Genomic DNA, 17,873 nt, shown 5'->3' on the forward strand with positions numbered 1-17,873 from the left:
TAAGGCCTGAGTCTGGGTAATCATAAAAATGCTTCGAAATGACAAGAACTGGGACAGAGCACATAAACACCAAGGCAGAGAAGTAGTTTGATATGCTGATAGTGGTTTTTCTATTCGGTTTTGTAAATCTAAAATAGAGCCTGAAATTTTCTACTCACATTTCCTTGACTTCAGCTTTTAGGGCAAATGAGTCTGCTTTTTCTTCCCATGCAAGTGGAATTCCAGTAAATGGATATGGTCCATAACTGTGAATTTCTCAGCAGTCTTCATTTTCACAGCAGTTTCAGATTCATGTAAAGTTTCTGGAAATAATCCAGAAAAAGGGATAGTGAAGGGCTTAAATTATACTGCTGCAAAATAAATGTTTCCATTTATTTCACCAAAACAAAACCTTTGGATTTCTACCATAGCTAAAAAAAGAAAGTAGATTCAATTGTTTAAAGATTGTTTAGCATTTTTATGAGCTAGTATAAGGAAAAATGAATTTGAACTTTTTAATCAGGTTTACTCCCACACTCTAATGGATGAATACACTTCTGCAGTATTTGGGATTCAAATACTGTTCCTTTTTTTAATTCAACTATTTTGAAACGATTGCCCCATCTTTCTACCCAAATAGTTAAATGTACAATAAATAAAATTTGTCACCCTATATGACCTACTGTTTATGTATCAAAACTTCCTCTTGTGTGATACATGAATCCTTTTTAAAAGCAGTTTCAGCTCAACAGTAGATGTGCCAAGTATAGTAAGAAATTTAACTATTATTTATTAGACCTGTCCCAAGCACTGGGAAGCACAAGGTGGCTGAATCCTAGATAGCTCTTTCCTCTTTCCCCTTCAGACATCACCCCGTGGTTACTTAAACTGTCATGTCGTGTCTCCCTGTACTCTGTACTGCTGCTTCTTTTTTCAAAGGCAAGTTTGAAAGCATTGCAGATTCTTTGTTGAGAGGACACTTTGAGATGAGCGAAATTTATTAAGAAAATGGCATCTAAAGGGCATTAGGTCATAGCTGAGTTTGAAAAGGGAGGTGAAAGCAGGCCCTTTACCATTTATTCATATACCTCTTATTTTAATACTTCTATAACTCTCCCTACACTTCCCTCTGTGCAAATTGGGAGCATTGCACTGAAGTTGTTGCACATACACTACTGTAAAACTTCAAGTGAAGGAGGAAGGCCCTCAGTGTCCTTTCAGTGCCTCTGAACTGAGAAATCGAAATTTTTCAGTTCTTGCTTCCCAAGGTCAACCCTCCTGCAGACCAGCCCCACCAGCAGGCTGCCATGGTGCACTGATGCCTTGTGCAAATGAACAACCCCGTACTCAAGCACTCTGCCATGTCTGGCTTTTGTTACCATCGCTGTTTTCAGACACCATTTGGAGTTTAACTTACCCAGATTGCAGGTATAGATCAACTGAAGTAGTGGTTCTTTGAATCAAAATCGGAGCTTTGGCTTCTGGCAAATGCAAATTTATCGGAAATGTGGCATGCATTTGAGACCAAACGCTGTAGCACAAAATGTTAGTGATACATAAACCAGCTGCACATAACAAACCAGAAATGATGGCACAGGTTATAGTTGTGCTGGAACATGCAGACTATGATCGCAGTATATGTCATTCATTTGGGTTGAAGTTTGTTTAAACTGCAGGGAAAGGAATATTAAGCCCCTGCCTTCAGTAAGCGTTGTCAGATGACGCCAGGAAAGTACAGAGCATTCAAAATGTAGCAGGTGTGAGGATTAACGTGGTTCATAATGTCCATTGGAAGCTGAGTGATTCGCAAGGAGTGGATATTCCTCTCATTAAATCTAACGAGGTCATGTCAATGGGAGCTAATATATAGTGAACTAATGTTTTATTAACCTATCTAAGAAAAGCACATGTGGTAGTTGGTGTAATGCTATAGTGTATCTGCAGAACCATAGCAACATGCAAGTTTTGTTTGTTCAATTGCTAGTTTAACTCTTATCCTTTCAAATAATTACTGTTTTTCCAAGCAGTAGTTGCATGTTATTTTTCTGCCCAGATTCCGTTCTTAAAAACAAATGTGTTTTCAAGAGGACAGTTTAGTGTAGGGATACTGGCTACTTTCTACATTTGAAATTTAAATGTTTTGAGCTTGTTAGGCAGCATTGTTAGTGGCTTAAAATTGGTCCCCACCTGAGACAACAAAATGAAGCCTTGAGACTGAAGTATAAGGGATCAGAGCAAGCTTTTTTGAATTACTGTAGCTTAATATTAGAGTGGCAAAAAAAAAATCAGTATCTTTTACCTTGATATAGTTCTGCAGGTGCATGGTACCATTGTGCTAACTACAATATGTAAGTTTCACAAAAAATTACTAAAAGTGGAACTGGTGATTTCCATTTTTCTGTATTTTATTATGTTCTGCTCTCCTGTGTGCAACATGTCATTGCCACAGTCCCTTAGAATCCTGATTACTTGTAATAATTGTCCTTGTAATTTGCTTGGAAGATCCATTATTGCCGTCTTTCAAAATGAAAGCACTGAAATACTAAGCAGATTTTAGTCAAAGTAAGTTTTTCATGAGTTTCAGATGATTGCTGATGTGCAGATACATGGAAATGTAAGGATCTTGGTAGCAGATTGGTCAAGATTTTATGCTGAACACTGAATGTGAGGCTTAACTTCCTTATTGATTCAATCACAGCTATTGCAACTAGCAACTCACGTTTTGTGGTGGTGTGTGTTTGTGTATGCGCACCAATTAATTTAGAATTAGCTGAACTTCGAAATTACAGGATTAGAGATTATAGTTACAGTGGTTATGTCATTTACTGCAGTCTTTTTGAATGCAAGTATGCAGTCAGTTGGAAGTGTGAGCTCCAAATAGATAATCCAAGCTCAGGCAGGCCGCCACTCATTCATCCCCTGCAACAAAGTGATCAGATATCACCCAGACATCTCCTTAATGAAGTGGTTTTGTTGCCTTTTATCTGTGTGAAGAACAAAATGTACCAGGATTCTTGCTTAATGATGGTGTCAGGTTTTTTTGGTGTTTAAAAAAGATCCAGAAACATAGAAGATTCAAACAAAATAGTCTGCATGTTTTAATTATAAAGCTCTATTAGGTCTGTACCATGTAGGTCTGTATTTAAAATCTCATGACATGAAAACACGGTGTTGCATCAGTTGACTAATAAAAGTAAATTCATAAAGATGATGCAATTAGTGTTATACCATGTTTGAGGGTTTTTAATACTTTTATTACAGCTTCTTTTAACCCAAAAGTCTAATTTCTTTCAAATATGTACCAGGGGTTTTCTGAATACAGTTTGGAGGGCTTTCCCTGTTTTCCAGGATATTCCCAGTGCACCCGTGAGCATATTCCTGATCTTGCTCTCCAACAGAACGTGCAGATGGGAAGGCTGTGTGACATACTGGGTATGTTATGAGCTGTTGGCTGCCTATTTTTTGATCGTTATTTGCCCGTAGTTGTGAATAAAAGAAAATGACCAGTGAGGACTTTCTTTTTGTATTAACGTTAAATACAGAGAACATATAAACTTAGAAGTAATTTATCTGCTGTGGCATTTTCTCCTGTCCAAGGTATTAAGAAAAACATGGTGATTCTTTCTGACTCCGTGGTAAAGTAAAGCAGCCTCATCCTGTGGCATGCTGAGCACCACAAATGATCAAAAGTGTTTAGTGTTCTACAAAATTAGGTAGCTAATTCTGCTAGTGTTCATCCAGGCTCATATGGAGAGAAAGATGTGCTAGAAAAGAGCAACACCTTATTTAAACCATTTTTTTTTTAATTAGCAAATGAGGCAAAAGACATGCATTTAAAAGTTTTTCCTGGAATGACAGTCCTCTTTTAAGCAAAGCAGCGAATAATATTATTTGTCAGTGACCAACTTCATTGGCTCCCTGGAATGACATACTTTACATGATTCATGTATATTTCAGTATCATTATTATTTTATAAATGCCATTTAGTAAGTTTGTAACAAAAATATATTAGATCCAGAAATTTACAGTTGCCTAAAATAATAATGTAATTGCCTTTATATATTATCTAGGCACTAATATTGTTTTTCCACTGTACAGTTTTATTTTTTAATTTTTTTAACATAGGGGTGTTTTGGGTCTGTAAAATGATAATTAGAAACTTAAAGGTACAAAGGCAGCACATTAAACAGTCATTCCTTCTCACTTTAAAATCTGTGAACGTGAGAACTGGTTCTACTGCAAAAATGTAAGATAGACTATGAGTAAAATACAAACTAGTTAAATATTAATACATTATTAACTAGAGGAGATGCTTTACCTGTGCCTGGCAGAAGAGCATTGATACTTACCACGTTAGTTTTCTATTTCTTTAGAATACCAGAGGATTTCCTTGCTTGTTGTGACCTCCTGTGAGTTAATCTGTCTCTGAAGCCCCACCGTGCCCAAAGGAGACTTGTATATCTCTTTACAGGGCAATGCTAAGAGTAGTAAAATGTGTTGCCACATTTTATTCAACAAATTCACTTGAGCTTGTCAATTTTTGACAGTGCAGTCCATTCAGCATTACAGCCGAGACTGGCAAGTAGTCTTTTTGTACCCTAGCTGGTAAATTTTCAGGCTTGCTTTGCAAGTCTGAGTAAATGCCTAAAAGCAATAGAGTATTGACTAACAGTTCTACTCCTTTTAATCATTTTAAGAAGTGATATGGTAATGAACTGCATTATAGAAAGGCTGTGTGGACGTTTCAGATACAGGGCTGATTGTTGGATACTGTACTACTTTAATGCTTCAGTTGAGATTCTGGCCGTACATTTTTAATGCGGGCTGTTTGCCTGCTGCAGTATGGCAAAACAAACAGAATGAATGGGGTATCTTATTCCTTTAGAACATTAGTCTCCGGGTTTCCTTAGTCCAATAATTGCTTTGCTTCTGATTCATTCACATGTAATAGCAGTTGTCACTGGCACTTTCCAGGCTCTTGTTCCTGTGCCCAGTAAAGACAATGAAAGACTTCCTACTGATTTCAGCAGGAGCTGGATCCAAATCTAGGAGTGCTTTTTGGCAGCGTGTTCTATTGATGTTGCAAGGCCCATTAATTCATTAGCTCATCTATTAACATTAATATTTTCGAAGAGCAGGGTAGTTAAAATTTTCCAAAACAGTGTATATTAAAGGCTTTCACTTTCTCACCTCGAAGTGTTTGTGTACACACTGTCTTTTAGCCCAAGTTGTTTTACATGCAGAAAAGCAGATTTTCACACTGTGGTATTTAACTAGCTAATCTGCACACTCGCATGCTCAGCAATAGTTATTAATGGTATCCTACCGTGTGCTTTGTTGTGGACAGGACAAGAACAGGAACAGGCCATGCAAAATCCAGGCAGCATATGAAATTGCAATTTCATCAGCTTTCTAAACTTAATAGCTCAGTTTTATAATTTACTGAAGTTAATGGGATATATTTTTAAAGCAGTGCACAATTCCCATTGATGTTAATGTGAGTCGCGCATTTAAATCCCCCTGCAACACTTTCAAAATTCTGCCCCCGATATGTGCTGCCGATTGAATTTCAAAAACTAGCTATTTCTTTGGGTTGCTGACCTGTCTTCAGAGAAATGCTGAAGCACAGGAAAATCGGTTAAACAGCTAAGATTTGGGAATTACAGATCTCAGTTTTATTTCCAGTGGTCTTTTAGGGAAGCTGTTTGTTTGCAAACGATCAGGAATTATCAGATTGCTGTTCTGAATGGAGTTCACCTTTCTTCCTGTAATGAACATTGTGCCCCTTTGTTTTAGATGCCAATGTGGACGTCATCTACATCTGCCCCCTTCATCTGAGTGAGGAGTTACTGCAGTATTACAATAAACTCCTGGGTCTGCAGGCAGCTGTTAGATCTGGGAACCCTGAGGACATGGGTGACCTGCAGGACAGGTTCAAAATTCTCACCCCTGAAGCTATAAACAGCTTCCCTGTGAGTTTGTCTTCTAATTACTACAGCTTGAGGGATGCAGTAAAATTAAATTGGAAATTTTATAACTTGTAACGCTCTGGTACACATCAGTGAAATATTATTGCAAGTTTAAGGGCTTTACTGATTAGACTACTAGTTAGAGCATTGGAAATAAATATCCTGGTTTAGCTTTATAGACTTAGTTGAGAGAGTCCTATATTGGCTGTTTGCAGACCACCGCCCCTTCTTACTATATGCTTGGGACTGAGAATGTGATAGATTTATATCTCTAAGCAAATCATAGCGATAAACCGCTCTTATTACTCAAACTTTTATCTCCTGGTAGCCCAGCATTCAATCATTCGTGTGTTTGTAGTGTTTCTTGCAATTAAATCCAATGCAGAAATTCTTAAAAAACATAACTTAAAACGACTTGGGTTAGGTAATACAGAAATATTAGCTCCAAACTTGTCATCAGTTTTAAATCTATGTGCTAAAACATGGTCTAAAAGGAGACCTTAATTAACGTACACTACGCACAGTGTTTCTGAGAATACTGCAGTGTGGTGAAGACTCTATGCAGTGGAGACTAGTTTTATATTGTAAATATTAAGTCCACAGTGTCTTAGCTGAGATTTGATTTTTATGAATCTTTGTGGTGTCTTTATATCCCTAGGGTTTATTCCTGAAGCCCTCCTCCTAATTTTGATATATATTAATAACAATCTTCTAGTTATTTTGTTAAGCAAGTATTTGTTTTACTGTAGACTGATTGAAACTGATGGCTTCAGAAGGTAAAGAAACTTTTTATATTCCTTAAGTGTGAGTTTTCAGATGTGTTGCTGAACAGTATGCTACTGTAGAACTACTCTTGTGTACGTGTGTGAATCCTTTTCTGTTGAAATAGTCTGAAAATAGCTAATGCAAGAAGAGTGCTTAGCTCTTTTGCTGTATAGGGAAGGACCCCTGAGTCACAGCTGTCTCTAGGAGTTTGGCCCTAGTTAAAATGAATTCTGTAGATATGAATGTGTTCTGTTTTCTCTGAAACTGGAGAAAAGCATCAAGACTATATTTGTGTTTTTAGGAGCTGGCTTTTCTTTAGTATTGTCCTTTTATCCGAGTATTGGAAACCTGCAAGAATCACAACTGCCTGTGCTGGGTCTTAACCTTGTAAAGTAGAATTATTGGGATGGTAAATCCTTGATAAATACCAGTAATATATTTTTTCTTTTTAAATTGCACTTTGACAGCTGTAGCTGGATACTGGGTTATTTTTCCAGTACTACCAAATATTGGAAGCTTTAAGAAGCATTCTACATGAACCATGCTACAAATATCACCTAAACCACATCATACTATGGATACAAGATGAACTGCTAAACATGGACAGGTTGTACAGGAATGGAAAATATACTTTGTGGACAGTTTTGGTCATACTGATTTGGCTGAAGTAGTTTCACTGTAAGAAAAAAAAAAAAAGCAGGTTGTTTTTAGGCATCCATCTCTTGCGTATAGCCTTCACTCTTCCAATTTCTACTGAAATATTCCAAATAATGTTTTTTTTGAGGTGAAGAGCAAACAGCTTTCTGAAAATATATTACACAGCTATGATTTACTGGGGAAAGTTACATGCTGTGATGTAGGGAGCCTAACCTTAGTTTCAAGGGCTACATGGTTCTTCTGCGCTATGGATTGTGCCGCTCCCGCAGCTGTAGAGTGCTGAGGAGCATATATCGGTGCCAGGTGCCATCAGAGAGAATGGGCCATCGCAGGTGTTATGTGATACCAGGCTGAGGTACACCCTTGTTCAGTGTGGTGCACCCGTTTATATGCAGAATCCTCAAAACTACCTTCTTTTCATTAAGCGTGTATTCTTTACCGTCTATTAACTGATGTGCCCAAGAAGTGTATCTTTTTTTGTGGAGAGGAATCTGTACTCATAACTGACCACAGTCATCCATTGGCTTCAGTGACCATGGGTTTAGCTGTCATTTTGTCTGGGTAAGGGTTAGAGCTTTACAGGTTCTTTAAGGATCTTTCTTCTGGGTTATTTAATAAAAAGCTTTTGTTGTACCTAATGTACCTAAATTTATTCCCAGTACATGAAAGTGTGGCTTAAAGGCTACCTTAGCAGGCTCCTTTTAGCAGTTCTAGAAGCACAAATCGGCCTTGCCCAGTTTCCTAGCTATTTTGATGGAACTGGATGTAAGGAATAGCTGTAGAAAAGACACCCAATCACAGATAGCTGTGTGCCCTTTGGCATCTGCAGAGGGGAGAGGCAGAGAGAGACTGAGGAAAAAGTTGTCCATATACTGTCGTCCTTAGGCATTTGCTAGCTATTAGAATGACCTCTTGTGCCTTGGTGCATCCACGTGCAGTGTGAAAACACTTCTAACCAAGGGTTACATATCAAATATCATATCAAAACAGCGTGGTGGTGGCTTTGCTCATCGTGGTAAAGCTGATGCCAAGGTCAGCTTCTCTGATCTTGAGAAGTTTAAAGACAAAACCAAAAATCAACAGGCTTGAGAAGCAAGACTTAGCCCTTTGGTTAACCTCCTAACCACTACTCTATGCACGCTGCGCTCAAATTCAGAGGATTCCTTGGTTTTCCTGCTTTCACTTGCACTACTGTATATCATGGCAGCTATACCACTCTTAAAGCAGGAATGAACTAGACTTTACAACCTGTTTCCTGCACTCCTTAATTAACTGTAAAATCCATTATTGAGAGAGACAAAGCAAATCTCATCCCTACATCACCACTTGTGGCCCCAGGGAGCAAGTGACCGGGGCTGGAAATTGATCCTGTTCTCTACACTGCAGAACTCTGCCACAAGACCAACAGAATGGGCCATCTCCCTGCTTTTATACCAGTGCTCAGGAGAAAGGAAACAAATGAATCAGAACATTGAGTCTCAGTTTTAAAACCGATGGAAGGAAAAAGACTCCAGAAAACTTATTTGTTGTTCTTTTTGCCCTCATACTTCTGTGACTCCCTTTTTCCTACTAGAACTGTGAAAAGCATCTCATTTCTGACTTACGTTCCCATTGTCCTTGCAGTATGTCTGACTCCTTTACAGAGATACTTGGGCACTTTTTGCAGCTGCATGTTTGGTATGAGAAAGCACCAAGGAACTGACAAAAGGGGATTCCTTTTGTCCATTTCCATAGGCCTCCCTGTCTCCTTTCCCACCATCGTCCCCATCCAAGTAGTGGAATCAGGATTTATATTTCAGTCCCTATGGAGGAGCATCCAGGATTTTGAAGGAAAATATTCTGGGTCCTACAGTCCTGGAAATCCCTAGCAAATCCAGTATTTGTGTGATCCCAAAAAGGAATACTTTCCTGACTGGTGCCTAAATTAGACAAAAGCTCCATATGAAGAGGATTTTCTTCTTGTTACGATTATGAATTGTTTATGGCAATCTGTTGTGGTTGATGTCTCTTGTACTATTTCTGCATGATGTCTCTGCCTATCTGTCTCAGCCTCAGTGCACCTCTCTGTCTTTGGAAAGATAATTGGGTTATCTGCAGGCCGTGCATAGGATACATTGTAGAAAATATTTTTGAGGTTTCACCTCCATGACTAATATTTTCAGTTTAAATTTAGAGGTTATAGTATCTGTTATGAACAGCTTGTTCAGGATTAGATCTTCTTTTTTAGAAGAAAAATTCTTTCCAAAAAGTTGAAACCCTTGTACTTAAACAACAAAATTACTACGCTCTCTTTGAGTACTCTGTAGTTGTGTTTACAGTAGCTATCTAGAACTACTGTGTAATGGAAATGTATATCCCCAGTAATTTAATGTGATCAGTGAAAGGTTTTGTAAATCAAAGTGGTTTATTCTCAGAGAATCACTTAAAATACTGCTGAACTGTATGGTGAAATACATTCCCTGCTATAGGGGTTTTTTTCTTCATTTTTGTATTGATTTTTAGGAGCTTTAGAGTTAAACCATGCCAGAAGTGTTGCTGAGATGAATCACTATTATCCAAAGGCCACCAGCCTCTCTGCCGACTGACAGAAGGATAATTCCGCATGGATCAAATAAATACAGATGTGTAGTAATTAGTTCTATTCCCAATGAGCCCATTTCCAACACACTAAAGATGTGCACGATTATGGAGCCTCACCCCAACAGCTTTTATCAATTTAAACTGCTAAGCTACAGGATAGGTCATAACCCAGCCTGCTATTAATAATGTATTTATTGTGTGCAACATTATAAATTAGGTTCATGGAATAGAAAAGAACACCTTTTAACAAGAATAATGTTATCTTTATACAGAAGCATCACATGTGCCTAGCCACTCAGCTGAAGTACAGTCCCAAGACAATCAAAAGAATAAAAATTCTTATCCAGAACAGAAATGCCTACATTGTTGGAGGGGTTCCCCACAAAGATGATTTAGCGGTGGCTGACATGCTAAATGTGCCTATATTAGGCTCCGTGCCAGAAGTGGCTCACCTCTATAGTACCAAGTCTGGAAGTAAACGAATTTTTGCCAATGCTTGTGTGCCAACCCCTCCCGGAGAATCTGACATCTACAACAACGAACAGGTAAGCAGGATGTGGTCTGCGATGGGTCAACATGCAGGTGCCTGGTTTCACCTGATAGAATGCAAATGTTGCACAATTGCAATGACTCTTCTCAATGAAACCTTAACTGGGTTTGATTAAATCATGTGTGATGTTGCATTCTTTTTTGGCTCTATCTAAGTAAATGCAATTTGTTTCCTAGTCAGGAAGTAATACGGTTGTTCTGGTATTCTTCATGGTCTTTCTTGAGAAGATATAAGGGTGTTTGGCCACTTATTTCCAACAGTTTGTGTTGCTGCTCCATGGATGAAGTCACAGCCTCAGTGAGATTAACAGGAGTTTTACCAGTGACTAAAAATAGAACAAGGGTTTCTGGGAAAATGAAGTATTTGATGAAGGGAGAATTTCTTCCACTTAAGCAGTCAGCCTATTCAAATTGAGGTTCAATGAGCCTATCTGCAACTGAAGTTTTACTTTGTATCTAGCTTAACATTGCTAAATTCACCTATCTTGTTAGCATGACCAGTAAGAAGAGAATAAAATATTACTGAACTAAAATCACAAGGCACAAGTTTTCTGTACTGTGTTCGATTTATATCTATTTATTTTTGCATTCAGTGCCTCAGTATTTCACCTATAAGCTGATTTTGCAGTTTGCAATGATATGTCTAAGTATGATCTGCACTGATTTGTAAAAAAATATATTTATTGTGGTGCGACATCTCACACAGGAAAATCATCAGTGTCAGGGTTTGTAGGTATTCCTGCTTCTTAGAGAGGCTTTTCACGTTGCTTTGCTTTTTATTAATCATCCTTAACACTGAAAACAATCTAAGCTATACAAATACATTGTGACTGCTATAGTAGATGAAATAAATATTTGATCAATGATCTGAAAAACAACTGTTTGATTTATTGTAAATAATTTATGTGCATCAAATACTTTTGATTCATACTACAGTGTTATGGAAGTTCTACTTCTGTTGTTTGCTTGTATGAGATATTGGCATTTTAGGTTAAATAATCTAAGCAAGGTGATGCTATGTTAAAGCACAATTCAGTTTTCACTTAAAGATAGAACATAATTCTTTGTGATTGGTACAGTCCTTACAATATTATTGATCCATTTCATTACTGTAGGGGGGTCATCAAGAAAAACGCATTTATGCAGTTCTCAAAAGCCACAAATAATAGCATCGGGAGCACACATGTAATTGTACTTTAGGTCAACATTAAAAAAAGAAATGAAAGTCCCCAAATTTACTACACAGAAAACGTGGAAGGCTCTAGCCAATGCAACAAGATCTGGTAATACTTTTACCAGGTTCAAAGGCATTTGCAGTTTTGAAGAAGCTAATTGCATCCTACACCAGCTGGACAAAAGGCATTTTAAAGCCATTTAAATCTGTGTACATACACAAATAAATAATTAGCATTTTTATAAAGCCTGCCTGGTAACTCCTTCGTTTATTTATAACCATACAACGGACTCTCCAGTAGGAAAATTTCACAGATGTTTTGGCTGGTGTTAGAATCTGGCACAATTATTTCTTAGATTTTGCAAATAGTGTAGCCCATCCCACATTTTACCCTGTCACAAACATTTATTGAGCAGTAGTGGTTATCCAAAGCCTAAGATTCTCATCAGACAAAAAAGCCTGGACAGGCAAATTTCTCTCTGCAGAATACAGCTTCACTGACCACCAAAGGTGCTCAGTTGCTGTTTGGTAGCCTGTACTTGTGGACTGAAGTGCAGGATGGAGGCCCTAGGTTCTCCACCAAAAAATGTTCAAGGGTGCTTTCGCTCCTTATTCAAGATAAGGGTAACAACTCAAGCATCTTTAAGAAAAAGCAGCGGTATTTAGAAAATAAATTTCAAGTCCAAGCACTGGGGAACTGGAAGTCTAAATCGGGGAACAATTTAATATTGTCACGGTGCAAAAGATCTCTGTGTCATTGCTCCACAGATGATTAGCGTTCTCAGCCAGCTCATCATTGACAATATGGAAGTGCGGCGTTGGTTGTTTAAAGTGAACAATGAGTCTGGAGGAAATGGCACTGCCTATTGTGACGTTATTTCGCACCTGAAATGTTACCACTGGATTCAAAAGGAACGTCAGCGACACAGCCCTGAGATATGGAGTAAGAAGTGGGCACACGTAAGTGTGATTTGTTTAATTTGTTTTCATGGCCTCTTGATAGTCCACTGGGGTTCTTTGGCACAGCAAATCTTTTCTCTGAGCTTTCATTGTAAGACTTTGGTAAGGTTGATATTAGAGTCCAGACTCGCTTGTACAAAGCAATAGGTAACAGTAATTCAAATAAAACAGTTAAATATTCCAAAATAGAAATGAATGCCTGGCTTCCAACTGTGGAATAAGCTGGGTGTCATAACACTTCATTCATATGCAGTAACATGCAAATTTTACACAGAGGTTTTTTTTATCTGAAGTGAGGACATGTATAAATGAAAGCATACAGGTGGCAGAGCCTTAGATCTACACAGAAACTTGGAATTATTGCAACAAAGTGTTGGACTAATTAGTTGAACACTACTAATCAGTTGCGGACTACATACAGACAGATTACTACTTAATCTGGTTTTCTAAGGGTTTTTTTTTTATGTTTTGCCTAACTAATAGCTTTTAAACCTGTGAGCTATTTTCAACTGTATACGACAGAACACTTGAGGTCTGCGAGATCATTTAAAGTCCTGCGTGTTTCATTACAGCGGGTGTTTAGGTAAGGAGAGAGATCCTATAAATACTTCACTGAGGGAAACAGTATAGCATGAACTCATGCAGTAGATTCCTAAGAATCCACGTGACTGAGAGGATGAAAGATGATACATTTCAACTGCAGAAAAATCCATATGAAACTAGACTTCATTAGTTCTGGCATTCAGAGAACTATTTGTAGTTTAAATATTCATTGGTATTTAAATGTGTTAATTTCAATAAGCATTTGATATTTCTGTATATTGTGCCAAATTCATTCCTAATGTAATGGTTTTAAAGCCAGAAGGAATGTATCCAGAAAGAATGGTTTAATTTACATAAACTACTCATTATAGCTCTTTTGATTTTTTTAATTCAATCAAAACTGGTCTGAAATTTTTGTTTGATTGAATTATATTGTATATTAAAATTTCAAATTGTGCTGATTACAGTTCTGTTGCATTTGACAACTACAAAATAATTCCACATTATAGAATAGAGCTTATGGTACAAAGCTGAAGGGCTAATTTCTCTGATCTGCTGAAGATCCCTCACTCTGTGCAACTCAAGCAGTATAAAGCAGAGCACCAGAGAGCCACCCCAGTGAAGCATTACCGGGCCACCCAGCTCTCTGGGACATAAAGCCAACAGTATATCCAGATCCTGCTCCCACCGTCTGAGTCAGTGGGGCAGGAGACAGGATTCACCAAGTCTAGTTCTTTGCTGGTATAAATTCCCTATATAAGTGGTGTTACCTAGAGTTAGGACTAGCATTCCTGTGCCTTTTCCATTCTTTCACGGCTAAGTGACTCTTTATAAAGGACATCACAGTAACTGGCTTTTTTTGGTTTCCCATTTATACTGCATTTATGTTGAGATTTGACGCAACCAGGAATCAACCCGTTAGAAGCCCTTAAACACAAACATATGTTGGCGGTTGGAAAATACATACAAAAAATCATGTATTTGATCTGATTTCCTAGAGTCAGCAGGAAGCTTCCATAAACCCAGACTGGTATTAGCGGGCTTTGGCAAAATGTGAAACTTGCCACCATTTTGAATGTCTTGTTTGAATATATGTGTTCAACTTTTTCTGCCTTCTGAGTTTAGCCCTCTTTTGTAGAACAGGAGACCTTTTTTATATAATGAATTGCAGCCTCCGATGAGTATTGCCATTGAGAGCAGAGGATTAAAATCATCCTTTGTTAAGGAATACCATTGTAATGATACACATTTAAACATCAAAGCATTAGTTTATGAGCACAGGCATGCTTTAATGTCCTATTACAGTATGTAGACCTGTTTCTTTTGATAATGAAGACATTGTGTCATCGGCATAGGCTGCCACATACAAAACGTATGCTGGCAGGTTATTAAAAAATTCAGCTTCTTGATGAAAGACTATCCTGCAGGCTAAGAGTACAGTGAAAAGACTCCCCATTCTGGTAGAATTATTAGAAATGAGAATATGACTGTAAGCACTAAATTATGGTAATACTTACAAATAGCATCATTTGCATAGTAGTTTGCGACACGATACCCAGATTTTCCTCGTTGGTATGTAGTAGGCAACAGATTAAAAATAATGTAGTTTGTGAGTTTGAACTGTGTAAAAAGATCTATTCCATCTAAAAATGAGACTGATTTTAGATTCTTCATTTCAAATACAACGTTGGGCAAACAAAAGTGCAGGACAGGATTATCGATATATTTTACCTTGTTAACTTAAATGCAACATCTGAGTTACCTGAAAAAATATTTTGCAGCTGCATAAAGGGTTGAATTCACAAACAATGCTGAGTATGCTCTGTAAGGCCCTCATCCTACTGTGCGCTGCTGAAGTCTGTCAGCGTATAAAAAAAATTCATCATGAGACCCAGATTCCAACAATATTCAGTGTCAAGATAAGTGCTGCCACCACAAGTGCACGTTTGGCAATCGTGAGGCCATTTGTGGAGGCATTCTCCAGTGTGAAAAGGAATATTGGGATCTGGCCCCCATTTTCTGTACCAATTCAAGCTTCAGTTAGTCCATGCGTAGCAGGAAGACTGGTTCTGTTACTGTTAGAGTAAGTGAAAAACTGTTTGGAGTATCTAGAGAAAGATATCCATAATCTTTGTTAATCTGTGGTTTTCCAAAGTGTGCTAAGAAGTTGGAAGTCAGCAGTTCAGTTTTTCAGGTTTTGGAAAATCTCACCTATACTTATATGAAGCCTTGCTGAGAGACTTTATAAATTCATGGAAGAGAAAATTATTAACTATCATCACCGACAGAGTCTCTGGCTTAAGAGGGATTCAGAGCTGCAAATTGTTGGAGGCTGGGAGAGTATCTGGGGAATAGAAGTGTTTGCTCTGTTTTCATACGTGCCTGGGCATCCACTTGTGACCACTGTCAGAGACAAGATTCGGGGCTAAGCAGACCTTACACAGCCATGCTTTCGTGACCCTGAAGACATTCAGATGCCCACTCACAATTCAAGCTGAAGGTTGGTGGAAAAGTGGTCTACAAAGTGTATTTGGTGCCTTTTGTTGGTTTTTGAACAGACACCAGGCTGTCAAAGTCTGTGATGCCTCCTGGCCTTTGACTCCGAATCTTGAGACTCAGATGGCCACCTTAAATTCTCAGAACACTTGCAGCCCTCTTCCCTCTTAGAGGAAAGTGAACATCACCTTTCTGCTAGTGCTGCCATTTTTCTTCTTTTAACAGTTTCCCCTTTTATGTAAAATACAGCACTATGCAGAGTTCCCATCCTCTTGTGTAACTGTAGAATGCTAAACAGTATCTAAATCACTAGATTAAATTACTAGTGAAATTAATTTTAAAATTATCTTTTATTACACTGCAACTCTTAATTAACCACCAGGACCAGCCACACGATATGAGTTTACCTAGCAGCAATCCTAAAGATAACGAAGATCAAGCTGAAGACAAAAAAAGGGATCAGTGTGGGGGGTAAAGAAGAGAAGAGCTGAAAATACAATAGAGCAAGGCACAGGAAAAAAGCATCAATGTTCTCTCAATAAGCCATTATAATTGGCCATAGCTACACAACGATTTCAAAACTCTCCATTAAATATCTGTTGTAGAAGAAAAAAGCTATTTAATGCATTTGGGCAGCCTACTGTTTTAAGTGTTAGAGTGTTTGAATCTTATTGCCTCCAGTTGTGTCACAGTGTTTTGTCACAGTTTCTTTTCCTTATAGACTGCATCTTGGTTAATTCACTAAAATGTGTACAAGGAAATAAAAATCTTTTCAAAAGGTGACAAATCCAACTTTCACTCTGGGTTGCATAAAGCAATATTCAGAACCTGGCTGCAAGATTTTGCATTGATTGCTATTGGAAAATTACAGTTTCAAAGGCCGAGATAAAATTATGTGAAAGGCTGGATGTTCCTTTAAAATAAAAATTTTCTGGTCAACTTTCAAAAGTCCTGTAATAAATAATAGATAAATTTTGTGATTATCTGAAAATCGGGAATAGTGGTGAGCAGATTGTTTACTGGTTAAATGAGTCACATTCACTGTAAGAAAGCTGAAGCTTACATACCACATCTTGTTTCTTTACTGAAGTAAGGAATTCGGAGTAAAGAGCATATGTTTGTCAAAAGAAACCCAACCGTAATACTGCCAAAGATGTAATTTTAGCAACATGGCATTGCAGGCACACTATTTCTGACAGTCTTTGAACACAGCAAAGCTGCCTATCCCTGTTTTTTTCCTTTCTGCTACCCATTCCCATTTTCACCACTCTGTTTGCCTCTTGTGCCACCACTGGCCTTGTTCTAGGGCAGTGCTGCGAATAGTACTGCAACTGGGATAAACCGCAAGCGATCAAACTGGCCTTAGTGTAACACCTGAAGTCTGCCCAGGGGGTTCTTAAGCGAGTAGCCTTTGCTCTGCTGTTGGTGCACGCACACGGCTGCAGGTGTGGTATTTTTTTCAGCCTGAAGAGGGCCAGAAACTCTTGACAGATCCACAGAAGATGCATTTACAGCATTTTGACAGGCTTGTAAAATTTCTTCTAACTGATACGATGATAGGAAAAAGAGAAAGAACCCAAAGGTTTTGGACAGGAATTGATTACCTATAAAGCAATACAGCTGCAGGTTGTTTCCTAGCACAGGCAGTGATCTCTCAGCAATATATCCTAAATAGCTTAAATATTCACCGTATCCGCGAACAGTCCAGAGTGCTCTTTCTCAGATTATTAATATACCTGTGTGCCTGCCATGGTGACGTTTCAGGTGATTCTCAAATCTTAAGTAAAATAAAGCGTGATAATTGTATCCCTCGGTTAGATTAAAGCCATGATCTCCATTCGTGAGACTTGCAATAATCAGATATGCAAGCTGTTGGTTTGTATGTCCTATTGATTTAATATGCTTCTAATCAGTACATAAAGCTATAGGCCTGCAGTGTTAATTTTTCATACGCTTACAAAGTACCCTTTGATTTTCTGTCACGCGTTAATTACAGCGTTTTGCCATTAAATAGGAAGCTTTGTGTAAACTAATTACTAGGTAATCATTGTCTACCGAAAGCGTGCTGTTTGTACCTTTTATTTTATTCTAAAAATGCACAGATCTCGCAGTCTGGAACCACTATACCTTCCAGCCATTAGCTCTCACTAATTCATAGCATTATTGTGTTAAGATTGTAGGAGTTGTAATTGTTGTGGTAT

At 38.0% G+C, this 17,873-nt stretch overlaps 1 protein-coding gene across 1 annotated transcript in view; it reads left to right on the forward strand.

The window, feature by feature from the left end:
• IQCH (IQ motif containing H) overlaps positions 1-17,873 on the forward strand; it is a 72,601-nt gene that overhangs the window by 23,484 nt on the left and 31,244 nt on the right. The window contains exons 11-14 of the mRNA XM_055816056.1: positions 3,328-3,411; positions 5,776-5,951; positions 10,223-10,495; positions 12,442-12,633. Of these exons, the coding sequence (XP_055672031.1) occupies positions 3,328-3,411; positions 5,776-5,951; positions 10,223-10,495; positions 12,442-12,633 (725 nt within the window). The remainder of the gene's footprint in view (positions 1-3,327; positions 3,412-5,775; positions 5,952-10,222; positions 10,496-12,441; positions 12,634-17,873) is intronic.

This window comes from Falco peregrinus, chromosome 1 (assembly GCF_023634155.1).
Source record: "Falco peregrinus isolate bFalPer1 chromosome 1, bFalPer1.pri, whole genome shotgun sequence".
Classification (NCBI taxonomy): domain Eukaryota; kingdom Metazoa; phylum Chordata; class Aves; order Falconiformes; family Falconidae; genus Falco; species Falco peregrinus.